General features: G+C 35.0%; 1 protein-coding gene across 1 annotated transcript in view; it reads right to left on the bottom strand.

Moving 5' to 3' along the window:
• The window catches only part of NDST4 (N-deacetylase/N-sulfotransferase (heparan glucosaminyl) 4), a 312,690-nt gene that overhangs the window by 26,821 nt on the left and 268,659 nt on the right, over positions 1 to 17,210 (bottom strand). Inside the window, exon 7 of the mRNA XM_011999457.1 lies at positions 15,177 to 15,359. Coding sequence (XP_011854847.1) covers positions 15,177 to 15,359 — 183 coding nt within the window. The remainder of the gene's footprint in view (positions 1 to 15,176; positions 15,360 to 17,210) is intronic.

Below are 17,210 nucleotides of genomic sequence, written 5' to 3'. Positions count from 1 at the left end.
GAACCTCCATAGAGGCTGTACTAATTTACTTTAGTTCTCTTGTACTAATTTACTAACTGATGTACTAATTTACATCTGTTCTCCATAGTGGCTGTACTAATTTACATTCCCACCAACAGTTTCCAAGTGTTCCCTTTTCTCTACATCTTAACCATCATTTGTTATTACTTGTCTTTTGGATAAGATATGTTTTAAGCGGGGTGAGATAATACCTCATTGTAGTTTTGGTTTGCATTTCTCTGATGATCAATGATGTTGAGACCCTTTTCATATACTAATTTGCCATTTATATGTCTTCTTTTGAGAAACGTCTATTCAGATCCTTTGCCCATTTTTAAATCAGATTATTAGATTTTTTTTTTTCCTGTAGAGTTGTTTGAGTCCCTTATATATTCTGGTTAAAAATCCGTTATCAGATGGGTCATTGCAAATATTTTACCACAATCTTTGGGTTGTCTCTAAACTTTATTGTTTCTTTTGCTGTGCAGCCTTTCAACTTGATGTGATCCCATTTGCCCATTTTTGCTTTGGCATGGACTTGTGGGATATTGCTTAAGAAATCTTTGCCCAGATCAATGTCTTGGGGAGTTTCCCCAATGTTTTGTATTAGTAGTTTTATAGTTTGAGATCTTAGTTGTAAGTCTTTAATCCATTTTAATTTTATTTTGTGTATGGCAAGAGATAGGGGTCTAGTTTCATTCTTCTGCATACGGCTATCCAGTTTTTCCAGTACTGGTTACTGAAGAATCTATCTTTTCTCCAGTGTATGTTCTTGGCATCTTTGGTGAAAATGAGTTCACTGTAGAAGTATGGGTTTGTTTCTGGATTCTCTATTCTGTTTCATTGGTCTATGTGTCTATTTGCATGCCAGTACCATGCATTTTGGTTCCTACAGCTCTGTAGTATAATTTGAAGTAAAATAATGTGATTCTTCCTATTTTGTACTTTTTGCTTAGGATGGCTTTGGCTATTCTGGGTCCACTGTGGTTCCATGTTAATTTTAGGATTATTTTTTGTATTTCTGTGAAGAGTGCCATTGGTAGTATTGATCAATTCTTTAGATACATCTTTCTTTAATACTATGTTGCCAAAGTTCTTCTGAAGAATGATTGTTTTCAATATATTATTATGTTTTGCTTTTGTATAAAATTGTCTGCAATCCTTCTCAAAGCTGCATTTCATAGTTAATAAATGTGAAAATGCTGATACTCAAATTACTCTTCTCTGTAAGCCACTGTATTTTTAACTGGAGGGAGAGTTCAGATAAGCTCCTTCCCTTCCCTTCCCTCCTTTTTTTTTTTGTTTTCGATGCAGTCTTGCTCTGGCAGCCAGGCTGGAGTGCAGTGGTGCCATCTTGACTCACTGCAACCTTCTCTTCTCAGGTTCAAGCGATTCTCGTGCCTCACCCTCCGGAGCATCTGAGACTACAGGCATGCACCACCATGCCTGGCTAATTTTTTATTTTTTTTTAGTAGAGATGGGGTTTTCCCATGTTGCTGAGGCTGGTCTGGAACTCCTGGCCTCAAATGATTCTCTGACCTCGGCCTTGCAAAGTGCTGGGATGAGCATGAGCCACTGTGCCTGGACGATAAGCTAATTTTCAATTCTAATTTTTTAAATATTAAAATGTCTAAATATTAGATACCAGGTATTTTCACAATTATTTTCTGTTAACAGTGTTTTTCTTTGACAAATACTTTTAAATATAACACTTGTCAAGTGAGTTTTCTCTAATTATGATTCTTTTAACCATTTTGTCAAATATAGGTGCTGCAAAATCATAGACTTCTCAATATCATTTTATTCTAGCACAGAATATAATTTTATCCAATTAAAATAGGAGATCCATTAAGAAATGCTTAGGCTGATTCTTCCCAGTATCACTATGTAGACTAAAGGGACCGGTATCACCCTGGCGTTCTGTAGAACCTAACACTGGCCCACTATATTGATGACATGGTATTTGGACCTGACAAATAAGTGGCAATTACTCTGGCTGCCTTGATAAAACACATGCACCTCAGAGGATGGAAGACAAACATACAAAGTTTTAGGAGCCTGCCACCTTTTAAGCTTTCAGGGGTCCGGACATCTTGAGCACACTGGGACATCCTGTTCATAGCAAAGTGTAAGTTGTACATTGCAACTCCTACTGCTAAGAGGTAGCACAGTGCTAGGAAATATTTTTCCGTGCATTTATTGAGTGATATAGATAGCTTCAAGTTTAGGATGGGGCCTAGAGCAAGAAAGGGGTATGCAGTAGGTAAGGCTGAAGTACAAGCCACCCTCACACTTGGGCTTTATATGCCAGAAGATTCATGATACTATGGCATCAGTGATATAAATGGATGCCATGTGGAATATCTGGCAAGTACTTGAAAAGAATCACAATGTACACTTCTAAGGTTCTGTAGCAAAGCATACTATCTGAATCATATTTTGCAAACCATAACTCTTGTATACTGCTGTATACAAGAAGAGAGTTCTATGGAAGAGAGTGTTTGTCATGAGTCATTAATGTGATCAAGTGGCCATAACTACCCACCATGAACTGAATAGTGATAGACCCATCAAATAATAAGTTCAGGTATGTCCAGCAACAATTCATTTGAAGATGGGAAAGGCTGATCCAGGGGCCACTTACAAATCAGTGGCCCATGACTCTATGTCACCTGTCACTGTTGCACTGATGCTTCTCCATCAGCTCATTTTTAGTTTCATGAAGGGTTCCTATAAGCTGCTGATAAAGAGGAGAAACCCAGGCTTGGTTTGCAGTATGTTGGTACTTCTATGTTAGTAGAAGACAAAAATGGACTTTGGTGGCACTACAGTTCCATTCAGAGGGGTTTCTAAAAATTGCTAGGTAATGGAACTCTCAGTTGTCAGAGTTGTGGGCAGTGTACCTAGTCATCTGCTTTTTTGTTGATAGACTCATAGCCAAAGGTAAGGATATGACAGACTAATGAGCAGAGATGAATAAATGGCATAGAATGGACAGGCCAGACAACTTGAAGGAACAAGCTAGGAAAATTAAGATAGGAAGTTCTAAGAAAGAGGCATGTGGATGGACCTATGATAGTGTTCAAAATGTGTGATAATCTTTGCATTATACATTAATGTACACCAGAGAGCATTTTATGTAGAAGAGGCATTGACAACCAGGAGAGCAGTATGATTCAGCCAGGTTACAACATTCCTACATGTTGCCTAACCTCTGTTGTCAACTAACCCAGAGCTAATGCAAATGGCTCATGAATAGAATAACCATGGCAGCACAGGTGAAAGCCATGCATGGACCTCTTTCCCCTGTGTCTGTTGTAGTTACAGCCACTGCTAAATATCTGAGCTGACAGTAACAGCAAATACTTTCAAATCTCAGAAATAGCATTTTCCTGCCAATTAGTGAAACATTGATTATATTGGACGCTTTGATAATGAAAAGGGCATGATTCACCTACATCATGCTTGTTGGTACTTCTACATCCAGTTATAACTGTAAATGGGAAAGTATGACAATCACTGTCTGGTAAGTGCCACATGGGGGTGCCAGAACAGACTACCACAGTGTACTCCTTATCTTTATCTAAATGCAGCCTTTCTCCTGAAGAAATTTACAAGAGGAGAGTTAGTGAGACATACGACCACTGCTGCTACTTCCTCCATTCCTAAGACTATCTGACCTACCCAGTATTTCTTCTAGGCTAGCAGAAATGCTAGCCAAAGGTGGGGAAATACAGAAAAGGAGACAAAATGGGAGAAAATAATCACCGATTTCACCTTTGGAACCAAAAGCAGCAATTGTGTTATAGTTTCTCACAATAATTCTCCTCTTATAAATTTCCCCAGGCATGAAGTTTATAGAATCATGAGAAAAAATGTGTCTGGATGGACTGAACATAACAAATGAAACTGTGCATTGTAGAATAGAGTGTGGTGGATGCTCTTTTCTCTGAAAGCATCCTCTTTTCAAACTAGTGCAAACTCTCCACTCCTTCTCTGAACTTTGCCAGCTGCTATTGCCTATTGCCCCCAGCTGGGGGATTAAGAATTCTCCCTGGCTAATAGAAGCCACCTGACTGCAAATCAAACTCTGCATCTCCTCTCACTCTCAGGGGATGGCCCACCTCCAGTGGATGCAGGGGTACAGAAGACTGACCTGCTTGCCTCAAGGTGAGACAATTTGCCTGTGACTAGTTTGCTCCCTGCAGATCAGGTAAGGCTAGGCTTTACCAGAGATGACATCCTTGCTCAGCTCTTTTCCCTTCTTTTCAGTTCCACATTTTCCCTTGTAGGTTTTTCCTGAAAGCATTTCTTAAATCATTTGCAATGGAATCTCTATCTCACATTCTGCTTCTAGAGAACACTACTTATGACAATGGCTATTCATATTCATACTCTATAAATTAAAAGATACTCTTGACTCAAATACATTTCTATCCCTGCTCTCATTGGAACAAGGCTGAAGTACAATATAAAAGGACCAGTAATGTATAGTGACAACCATATTATGTTAGAATTTACCTTGGAAAAAATTAGGTTACAGATCCTGGATTTTTCTACAAATGCATCTATGGAAACTGTGATAAAAGGAATTAATTACAAGCCAGTAAACTTGACATTCCTTATTTAATTTACATAACTGAAATTTTGTTTTAACTGGTATCTCCATTTTCTGCCATCTTTTTATTCAGTGTTCCATCTCATATACTCCATATGGTGTAGTTTTAGTGCAACTAACCATATTTTTCACTGTGGAACAGAAGGCTGAACTATCTATTCTTTATTTCTTCAATTGACAATGAAACATCCTCTATTTAGCTTATTATACAGATTCCCAGCTAGAGAGTATATGTCACACTCTTTCTTCAATGTAGCTTTCTTCATATTAATTTCAGTCCAATGGAAAGTGAGCCAAAATAATATGAAGTACCCTCAAAGATAAAGCCACACTCCCTGGATTTCTCCCTTCCAACTTACCACCAGTTGTAAAATGGCTAGATTGTAGCATGTAACTTGACCTCAAGTGGAAGCCATATATTGAAGAGCCTATCAGTCTGAGGCCCTGGGTGATCATGTGGAGTGGAACTGTCTGCAGCTCCTAGATTACCTGCTTACTTCTGGACAGTTACATGAGTGAGAAATACATTTTCATCTTATTTAGCCAATATATTTTGAATGGCATAATTGCAGCAACATCACCTATATGCTAGCTCATTGTGTTTCAAAGTACTTGTTTATGAGAAGGAGCTTGTGCAAGAACGTGAATCAATGCACTGCTTGTTTCAAAAAGAACATTCTGTTACAAGATAAAAACAAAATTTCAAGGAAAGCAACTGGTGTGCTTAGTGATATAGCTGATTTCTACTCTGGCACCAGCTTCTTGTCTCATAGTGAATCAGCAACAACATAATCCAAACAGGCTATTCATGGACCACATTTTGAGTAGCACTATTCTGGGTTAATAATTGCCAACATCAATTTAATGCTTCAGTTATACTGTATTCACTACTGTAGAAATTCTCATGTTTGTACCCTAATTATTGAATTATTTCTCCATGTGATGCTCATATTTTTCCCCAAAACTTTGCCTACATTTCTAGCTTAAGCTAATATCTACCATAAACCTTCCCTATTTATTTTAGAGGGGTAGCGTAGTGCAGTCATTAAGAGCTTGAACTCATGAGGGAGACTGCCTGTGCATTAAGCAATTTTCCCAAATTCTCTGGATCTCAGTTCCTTATTTATAACATAATTATTGATAATATTTATCTCATGTGGTTGTTGACAGCATTATATGTTATTTAAAATGGTTAAATAATGCTGTATATAAGAGTAATTATTATTTGATTCCACATTTGCCCTTCCTTTCTTATTATCCGGATTATTTAGGCAAGATTAGTTAGGCAATTGGAGCAAGAGAAAGAGTAAATCTCACTGATGAATTGCTTTGCTACAGGTGTTCATCTTGAGAGCAGACTTCTTAGTCCATTATCAGAATGTACCAGCACCATGCGTGGCTGTCTGTCCACAGGATAAGTTTTACCTGACACAGTCAGATCACTAGACTTCTGGCATCTGTGAGTTACTTTGTAGAGAAATAGCTTGGAGTACCCTTAGCCGACTTGAGGATATAGGTTGCCCTACTAGATGACCCGAAAACCATTATACAATTTTAATTTAACACATTTCTGTGTATGCTTGCTACCTGGTTCCTGTAACTCATAAAGCCAATAGTTTCAGCACTGCTTACCATTCAGATCTCAACACAAATATCAACTCATGAAAGTGGCCTTCCCTGATGATGATAGTCAAAGCTTCTTCCCACTCTTGTCTCTTTCTGAGTTTCCTGTCATATTTTCTTTGCTACATGTCAGTAGTTAAAATTATTTTCTTTGTGTATATGTTTGTAATAATTATATATATATAAGTATAGTTATAGTTTATGATAATTCTCTCTCAACTAGAATGTAAGTTCTCTGAAGGTGAGGCCTCTGTCTTCTTTATTGCTACAACCCAATATTTAAGAAACACTGAAGGAATATTTGTAGAATGACTGACTTAGGACAGGCACAGTAAACATTTAGCAATCAGCATAGACTAATTTTGATATATGTTTGAAAACAAACATGTTAACTGTATAGACATTTAGCATCTAAAACTCCTACAACAAACCATACATAATCGCCAGTGCTTTCTTTCATGGCAGTCCCAGAAGCTAGTTAGTGAGTACACCATCACTTTAGAACTTAAACATTATTTCTCTCATATTATTATATAACTACTTGATTTATAAAGAACTTCATTTCTGAATTGCATTTTTAGATACAAAGCAATAGGAAGGTGGTTCTCAACCTATACTTCCTGAATTTCCCCACATATAACCCAGCAGAGCAAATCTCAGAGTAGGTGTTCACTTCATTTGCTCAAATGAAGATTTCTTTATGCTTAGCAAAGGTAGAAGAGTGGGCTAGTTGATTATTCAGTGCCGCTGTTGAAAGTCAAAGTCTTATTTGTGGGTTCTTTCTCGGTTCTATATGTTCAACTTGGCCACTTATCTTCTTTATTGCAGTGCACATGTCTTTGGCATTCTGATTTCTGCTTGCAAAACAGGTGAAATAAAATGTTCACAGAAATAAGCAGATTTAATGTAAGACTTGAAAAGAGTTGTCGTTGTCTCCAACACACAGAGAGAATATGGATAAGCATATTTTTTTGGGGAAGAGGATGAATCCACTAGTTAATATCTATTTATACTTTCCCAGAAAGTTGGGATGCTAAGCTGTTACAATACATGCTGTTCCAAATATTTTTATTACTAACAACTTAATTTACATTACTTCAGGTTTTCCTATCGGTGTGTTCCTCAATCTAGGCAGATTGTCTTTCTTTGTAACTACACTCCTTCTATATTATGCAATTTTAGGGATTTCCAGATGCCCATTTCTGTTTTCACCTCTCTTCCTGGCATATTTTTCCTTTTGTCTGTTAATCAAAATTTTATTAATGGATGTTTGTATTTTCTATTTTCTGGAAATGTTTGTTCAGACTTTTCCTACTCTGACTTTTCTTATACTGTATGAAAATCTGAATACCAGCAAACATAATGTCTAACTTTTATTGATCACCTTCTATATTCCAGACACTTGATTGACGTAGATTATTTCTAATCTTCAAAGCAACCTGGCAAGACAGATTTTATTATCCCTTCTTGATAGTTGAGAAAGCTGAGATGCAAGGTGTTTTATTTAGGCCCTGCTGAAGGTCACACAGCAAGGTAGTTTCAGATTTAGAATCCAAATCTGGCATTGTCTCTGCAATTAAATTATGTGTGTGTATGCACGCACACATGTACATGTGAAGTTTTTGACAATGATTATGAAGGGTAAAGGATCTTCTCCCAAAAAAGCTAAGCATTTAATTGCACTTTCTTACTTTGCTCTATTTCTATTGTTTTAATTTTTAAGTCAGAAAATTAGAAAGCAATTATTTCCCTTTTCATTCTGCAATCCGATTGTTCCCTGTATAACTGAAACTGCAATAGATATTTACTGGTTTAAGTATCTAGCACTGTAGATATATTTAAATTTCAAAAAAGAAATTCAGTTGCAATTGCTTTAGGCAGTCTATGGTTACAGTGCCAGTCTAGTGAAAATGCATGTAACTCAGCTGTCACACAGGTACAGGTGATGCACGTGGTTTTTCTATGTAGAATATATAAGGTAAATTTACATTTAAGTAAACATAAACAAGCAGGCAGAAGATTTCCTGAAGCAATGAACAAGACTTAGAAAGGGCAGTAAAATCTGATGAAATTATGTTCCTTACAAGGGCAGAAGCATCCTTGGATATTTCCCTCCAAATAAGTAAAAACTGCAAATTTGCAATCAAGCTAAAAAGAACATGGATTGAAAGAATGTCATACCATTTACCTTATTATAATTCCATATTTGTATAGAATACGTTAAAATAACTTTTGTTCTTATTATATCTAGTTACTCAAAGTCTACATTGCCTTTTTGCTACTAAAAATTTGCTTTGCTCACTATTCTCCACATCCTTCACTGGCAAGGACACCATGGAATTATCAATTCAAGATTGATTATCCCATCCAGGTCATGTGCCTATTCTAGATAACTAGGACATTTCTAGACCTTAATATATGAAACTTTAAAAATGTGCAGTGCTCATGATAGAAGGATTATTTTACTAATTACAAACATTTCAGAGGCCATTGGTTTGCTTTTCATTTCCCTTTTGCTATTCTCGACTGTTTAAAGAAGAATGCTATAAAAGGCATCTTTTAAAACATATTTTTCCTTTCCAATTGGGCTGTGTTGTTTCTAAATTTTTTCTGGTTATTGAGTCTTGCCCTGTGTATATCTGTAAAATGCCTTTTCCAAGTTGCATTGTACAGGGTTGTGACTTTCAAGTTTTGTCTTTCAATATCATTTAAGCCTAACATAATCCATGTACATTGATGAGGAAGTTTAATAGATTAAGGGTGCTTATTCTCAGTGCTCCAATCGACAAATCTTTATGGAAAAACTGAGAGACATCTTTATGAAGGCTTGAACTCTCCTTGTTCTCCATGTAAAATCCATGCAGTCCCTCAACTTCTTGGGAAAGCATTCGTTGTGTGAGTACACTGATCCATAATAAACGCACTCGTTACAGAACTCCTGTAGCACTTAATAGACTGATTTCTCAAACTTTTCTACCAAGTACCCTGAATTACAGAGGTTTATAATGCCAACCTCTGGGGGTAGGACTGGATGGGAAGGAGAGTGTGGTTCTGTGTCTGTCCAGAGTGACAGCTTCAAGAGTGCTGCTTTAGAAACAAAGTGTTTCCAATTTATCCTAAACGTCTATCTATTCTTCACCATATTATACTCATGTTTATTTAAATAAGTTAATACTACTGGTATTTTCCCATGAAGTAGTCTCATAGTAAAACTGACCCCAAGGGAAGGTGGCATGTTTACTTTCTGTAGTTCTTTTTTTTTTTTTTTTTTTTTAGACAGAGTCTTGCTTTGTCACCCACAATGGCGTGATCTCGGCTCACTGCAACCTCCACCTCCCGGATTCAAGTGATTCTCCTGCCTCAGCCTCCCAAGTAGCTGGGACCGCAGGCACACGCCACCAGGCCTGGCTAATTTTTGTAGTTTTAGTAGACACAGAATTTGACCATATTGGCCAGGTTAGTCTCGAACTCCTGACTTTGTGATCTGCCTGCCTCGGTCTCCCAAAGTGCTGGGTTTACAGGAGTGAGCTGCTGCACCCGGCCAGTTCTATCTTTAAACTAATGAGTGTGTACTTTTGAATGTAATCCCTTATGTTATTATTTATGTTTTAATGAATATCCTGGCAGGGAAAAGAAAGCCAACTCAATAAAATGAACTATATTTTTAAACTCTTATGAATCAGTTGTTCTAACATAGTACTATTCACTCATATATGACATTGAATTTATCAAATGTTTCTGTAAGGCACAAACAAAAAATTCAGTTTCCTTTTTCATTATTATACTTGGATTAAATGCTCAAATATATTTTATGATGATTTTAATTTAGAAAGTATTGTCGCTTTACTTTATTTTTAAGGGAGCTATCTGCAAGTAATTTTTTTATGACTGAATCTCAATAAGTGGTTTGTGTGGGGAATTTGATACTTGACAAGAACATGTTTGCAATTGATTACCAGGGAAAACAATCCAAGACTTAAGTCATCATTTTTGGATGTCAGAGTGTCTGACAGCCTCATACAATCAAAATGTGGCTTCAGTATAAATTAAAGAATCAAAATCATGAGAAATTATTGCCATCTTTGGTGGAGGAGATATTCCTGAAAGCTATAGAACTTACTATTGCTAAGTTAGGAAGAAAAAAGATAACATGGCAAAATATAAATTTAAATTTTGATTAGGAAAAAATATTTAAGATAATAATGAAATCTGTCCTCTCTCATCTGTGATGTGATAAAAACTATACTGACTTAATTTCACTGAAAAAACTAAAAGATGAATGAATTAAAGTGAAAAGTGCTATTACAGAACTCCTATTCCTCAGCAATGGGGGTAGTCACAGATCACTCTTTCGTTATTCTCAGTCTCACTCACTCCTACTTCGAAAGTCTTGCTTTTCACAACCATGAAGCTCTTCTGGGCTTCCCTTTCTCATAGATCTATGTTCTATCTTCAGCACCTCCCTATTCTTCCCTGTCCTGAGAAAAGGCTTCTGGTGTAATCTTCATTGACCAACATTTTTTAAAGTCACTTCACTCTCAACTTCAGAGCCTAGAGCTTGTTGTACCTAATTGCCTACCAAATTCAAATTACACTGGCAGCATTCAAAGCTTCCCCCACTGACTTGTACCTGCTTCTATAGGTTACTTACCATTACATCGCAACTTACTATCTGAGAAACAGATGTACCACTTTTATTGTTCTTTGTAGATACAGCCCTTTGCTTTTGGTTATTCTTTAATGATATTTTGAAGACAGTGGCTATTGTACTATGCTAGGTTCCAGGGTGCAAATATGAACCAACAATGTCTCATTCTTCAAGGTTTGCAGGAACAAGTATATGACAGCCAATACCTTGTGGTAAGTGCAGTAATATAATTATAAATAAGTTATAGGGTGGTAAAAAGAGAAATAAATATCAAGACAAAATTGTAACACTATTTTGTTCACATAACAAGCAGTTATTGTGGCTTATAAGTTCCATGAAGGCAAGAACTTTCTTTTGATTATGTAGGTACTTCAAAAGCATAGGTTGACTAACTGTCAGCTCCTTCTAAAGTAAGGAGTTATCCCTGACGTTTCATTCGACATAGAGAGTTGATGATAATAGTATATTTGCTTTTTCAATTGTAAAACCACCATCTTTTGGTTGAAGTTACCCTGGAGGAGGAGTCAGAAAGCCTAGGCTTTTGTCCTGACTTGTTCCTAATAAGCCATGTGACTTAGAACAAGGCATTTCACTTCACTGTGTGTCATCCATTTTCTCTCTACAATGAATAGGTTGAGCTAGATGTCCCTAATTTCTCATTCTGCTCTTACAGTCTTTAATTCTCTGTGTCAGCATTCCTTCATTGCTTCAACAGACACATACTAATAAAACTTATAGTGTGTAAGCCACTAGATCTTAAGATTTGTTTATGTCACAGTTATTCAAATTTCATCATTTCTAATCAACTTTCATCATTTCTAAGCTGGGGCTGGATGTCTTGATAGCCAGAATCAGCAAAGCGATTAACCATCTAAGATTAGTGCTCTGTGATTTACTTTCCCACTTCTTTAACCCTGGAGACATTGGCATGGAGAGAGAAAACTTCAGCTCTTTGAGCATTCTCCTGGTCACACAGAAAAGCAGGACTCCACATCATGTTTGGCATGTTTGTTGATAGTGAGACTCTGGAGTGATGGAGTGAAGACTGGAACTGAGCTAACCTGACAGTTTGAGAGCTTAAAAGCATCGATTAGTTCATGTGTAAGAATCTGACCTTGTAACTTCCTCCATATTGTGGTTTTGGTTCCTATAATGAGAATTATAGGAAAAAAAAAGCAAAAAATAAATAAAAGAAAAAACAAAAACAAAAAAGAAAGAAACCTTATTCTTTCACCAAAATAATAGTGATTATTCTACCAAAATAATAAAGGACATGAATTAATAGACACCAGTGAGTACAATTTTAAGAATCTTACACACTAAGGACTAAACTGACAAGGATACAGTCTGGGCATTGCATTTCATATGTGTCCTCAGTACACATTCCCATGTTAATCACCTTTGCAAGAATCAACTTTCAGTGAGAGATGAGCACAAATGCATTTTGTGCCGTACTTATCAGGCTACCCATTGACAGATATTCATATTGCAGTTTTTAATTAGGTGACAAAGCAGCTTCACATATACGGTAGTTGGTGCTAATGAAAATTTACACGAGGAACCAAAGGAAATTAAATAGATGTGAATATTATCATTTTTCACTTTTTCTTTTATTTGTGGTAACAAGAATGTGTGAATTGAAAAATCTAAAGAAAGATAATGGTTGACTTAGTTTTAAACATGAAATATACTGAATAAGAAGTCACACTGGTAAATGCAAAAAAGTACTTTAATGTTTTATTTTGACACTTTGTAACAATAACAGAAACACTATATTTATCTATTCTAGCTCTCTAGCATTGTGATGAATGGGCCATAAAAAAACCTACCAATTGATGCTAAGTAAAATAAAACTAAGTTCATATTTTATAGAGAAAAGGGTGACAATGACTATTTTAAAATGGCCTATTATAGATATGAATATGAAAAGAAGAGATAACCACCAGGGAAACAAACTCAGTATTATGCACTTTATTGTTACTTCACAGCTTGAAGATTTTTGGACACGATGTGTTGGGCGAAGTTTATTGGATTTGCTGCAGTAAGTCAACTGTTCTCAAAATCTCATGTATCTGAATAATTCTCTCTTTAACTTAACTACTCTATTTTCTATTCCTTGTTTTTCTTCTTAAATATATTTGAGAATATATGATTTTTAGTTAACAAAAATGTTTGTGACTTTAAAGTTTCAGTGAAAAGTAACCATATAAATAATATAATTCACATAATAGCAAAGGGAGTCTTTCAGTAGGAAAACATTTGCTCATGTATCATTTAAGTACTCTTATAGAAAACTATATTTTGATAATGTGTATAAAAATTCCTAAACGTATATAAACAACAGCAATGATGAAAATTTGTAAACTCTACATTATCTTTTCTGAGTTATTCTCTCTGTTATGATGAACTTCCTAGGAACTTACCCCTATGATATCATGTGAAATTAAAATTATCAGCACTGGCAAATTATATATAAATATATATTTCTTATATCTTCCAAGAATGATATGATTTCTGAAAGAATAATCCCATACTTTAATTTCTGATTTCCATTTACACCCCTAATCTACCAGCACTGTATTCCATATTTAACAAACCTTCAATCAATACTTAGAATCATCATGTTTTCCAAATCATATTGGAGCTGGCATATCTTTGATTATATTTATTTTTTAAGAAAAGTGTCACTGATATCCAAACATATTAATAAATACAATTATCTTAAAAAGTTCAAACGATATCAAGAAATTCAGTTCATCATTTAAAAAAAACTTTTTCCTTTTTCTACAGATAGAGGAAGAGTAGAGATGGAGCTGGAGGCCATTGAAGGATTCTTTCTATGTAAGCTGTCTAAAATCTTTGTTAATTTGTCTGATTTTTACTATTACTGTACCATAAATATTATAGATATATTTTATATAAACATTTGTGACAAAAGAATTGATTTACCATCAATAATTTATCAATTTTATAAAAGTGTGTGAGATCTTTTGAATAACCACCATTTGTGGGACACACGCTTTGTCTTTATACAATTCTATTTTGTGTGCGGATATATGCTCATAATAATTATGCTTCTATCTATTTATCTGTCTTTCTAAATTGCATATCAAATGGTAGATGGTCAAGTAACTTATTGGAATGGTAAATAGAATGTGTAGTTCAATGTAAACACAAATAGTAAAAAGCTGCTTAATAAATTATCAGACTATAATATGACATATGATAGCAATCATTTTTAAAACACATTTGAAACATATGATAGTGAATAATGAGAAATCTCTCCACTGGCTTTAAGAAAAAATGTATTTTGTTCTTTGCATGCCCTAGAACATCTAGCCTTACCTTACACATAACAGATAGACAATGAACATGTGTTGGATGCATTTCTGACAGTGTAGACAGAGAGTGGCATGTAATATGATTTATGAAACAAAGAGAAACAAACAGTCCTGAAGAGAAGGAAAGAGGATGACAAAAAGTCTGTTTCACAGTAATTTCTCATTAATGGTGGTGCTACTTTCTCAACCGACTGCTTGGCAGGGGACTATCTGATCTGCCCTCTGCAGCCAGCTTATTGATTTTGTGGGTCGATGTAATCTGATGCATAAAGAGGCAAGAAAATGGGAGGCAACATTGTCCTAGATAACTGCCAAGAAGCAGATAGTTTACATTTGATGCATCCAGGCTAAGTGGCCCCATATGAAGTTGAATTATTAGTAAAAACAATCCTAACACTGACAATTCTCTTTTTCAGTAGTTCTACTGTTAGTGAAATATTTGTTACATTTAAAGAAAAGAGAAGATAGGTTTGAGAGATTAACTCTATATGGATACAAGGTAAAATTGCTTTTCCTTTCTTATATACACAATGTTGTACATATACATATCAAAGTCTAATTATAAGTCTTAGATTCCCGTGGCTCTAGGTTTTTATTTCTCTAGATATCTACTGTCTAACCATTTTACTGCTAGTTAGTGCTCACACTGCATGCAAATTAAAATGATTAGCTTGGAGGAGACACCAACAATAAAACAACATCTTCAAAGCAAAAATTTTAAACCAACCAAGCAACCAACCAAACAAAAACCCAGAAAAGCAAGCAAAAAATGCAATTTATAAAATAAGCAAAAATTGTTGAGGAAGAGAATAAAACTATTGTATAAAAGAGGATTTGCAGTTAAATTCCAGTTTTAATATGTCCAGCAGAGTTCTTAACACAAATTATACATTCACAAATTGCTAGTTTCTTTCCTTCCACCCCAGGAGAGAATGTTAAATGTTACCTGCCATAGAGGGTCTTTCTGCTCAGGGAAGAGCTCAAAATACTTGTGGGCCAGCTGCACTGGAGGCAGAGTTTGCAATTTCAGGTTGGTCCAGCTCTGCACAAAGTTGGCCAAGTTCACAAAGGTATACAACCCTAGGCGGTCATTTCCATAGTTTGATAAATGGGTCATGAAAATGCTGATCTGAAAGATAAATAAAAATGACCACAAAAATATCATATGCTTAAGCTCAAAAGTAGCAGTACAAGCCCCAGGCAGCACTTCGCCTCACTTTGGAATTTCACAAGAAGTACAATGATCTTTTTAAGTGGAAAGCCACACATTTAATTTTAATCACAAAATAACACTTAAACTCACTTTTAAAATTAAAATTGAAATTGAGAGTGTCATTTCCTCACTGTTCTTCAGAAGTATAGTGTTACTTTGCATCTCACTTTTGCTTATTGTGGAACAAATACCATCAAATTCAATCTAGTAACTTTCAGACCAGTGAAGAACTAATATTAGACCAGTTCTTAAATTAAACAAATTTTCCAGAACTTTTCTGGTGTAGATATGTGTACAGGTTGAAATAGAATCAGACTCAAGAAAACGTGTTTCTTTGTGGTCTTATTAAACAAATTTTATTGCAGTAGAGACTGTAAATGTTTGCACAGAAACTGATTGCATTTAGCCAGAAACTCTTCCCCATTCATTAATCCTTTTACAACTTTTCATACCCCAATATTAACCCTAAAAATATCATGGCATTTCAGTGTTGTTCTTTTGTGTATCACAGACAAAGAAAAAGTGAAATTAGATTACTTGGTATTGAAAGAGCAACTAAAAATTCAAATGTTATTACAAACATTATCTAATATTTAGTTAATTAGGCATTGCAGCAGGGATTTTTAAAAATACTAAATAAAAGAGAAATTGCAAAATTCTGATTTAAATTGCAGAGATTGTTCATGCTACTCATAAAAAAGAGAGTTCATTACTTTGTGACAAGCATAATTTTGTATTTGTTCCTCAATTTCATAATATTTTCAAATTTAATTATCTTAAAAATTCATTTTACTATTTACTGTATTGATCTATATTGTAAATGTTTTATAACAACCCAAATATTATAATGAAATAATTTATTAACTTTATTAGAAATGCAAGGTTAAAATAAGGTTATAAATAATAATATTAGAACAAATGTAACATCTGAAGCTGAACAGAAAAATAATATAGAAGAAAAGTCAAGTGTCTCATGGCTAATATTTTGTATGAAAACTTGCTGACACTTTTTTTAAGGGTTTATGTTTCTTGGTATGGTTATTTGGAAATAAAATGGGTTTGCAGAACTATTCCAATGTTAATTTTATTGACACCTGGTTAGATATTAGCCATGCAATAAAGACTATACGCAGACCTTCTGTTCCCATGATCTAATATGTCACTGGATAATTGTAAATGTCTAAAGAGGAGGTTTTTTATCTTAAAAAATAATAGAAGCATTACCTTGTACCAGAATTTAGAAAATCTACTCTGGCAAGGCACTGTAAGTTAAAACCCCTCTATGCGTTAAAGACACCTAAACGTTAGTTGATAAAATGGTCTTACTTGAGATTCATATGGAATCATTTAAACAAATACAGGCATATATGTCACTGATCAATATTACACAGACCAATCTGATAGATATCAATTCATTGTTTGAATGCCCTTTTTATTGTAGAAAACACATTCTCTATTATGTGTCATACTAGAATACTGAAAAAAATACCTGAAGGAAACCTGTTAAAATGATCAAAGTCACACCTCTTCATGGTTGAAGGTAGAGAAGAGAATGTGGCTTTAATGTCCCTAACTTACATAAAATCATAGCTAAAATTCATATAGTGCTTGCTTACTACGTACTAAGCAGGATTACAAGCCCTTCACATAGATGAAATAATTAAATCCTCTCAACGCTGTTACAGGTAACTACTGCTATTGCCTCCTTTTACAGATGAAGAAAATGAAGCACAGAGCAGTTAAGCAACTTGTTCAAGTTCTACATCT

Source organism: Mandrillus leucophaeus, unplaced genomic scaffold (assembly GCF_000951045.1).
Source record: "Mandrillus leucophaeus isolate KB7577 unplaced genomic scaffold, Mleu.le_1.0 Scaffold594, whole genome shotgun sequence".
Taxonomy (NCBI): domain Eukaryota; kingdom Metazoa; phylum Chordata; class Mammalia; order Primates; family Cercopithecidae; genus Mandrillus; species Mandrillus leucophaeus.
Note: the sequence above shows the minus strand (reverse complement) of the source record. Positions and strands in the feature narration are given on the sequence as shown.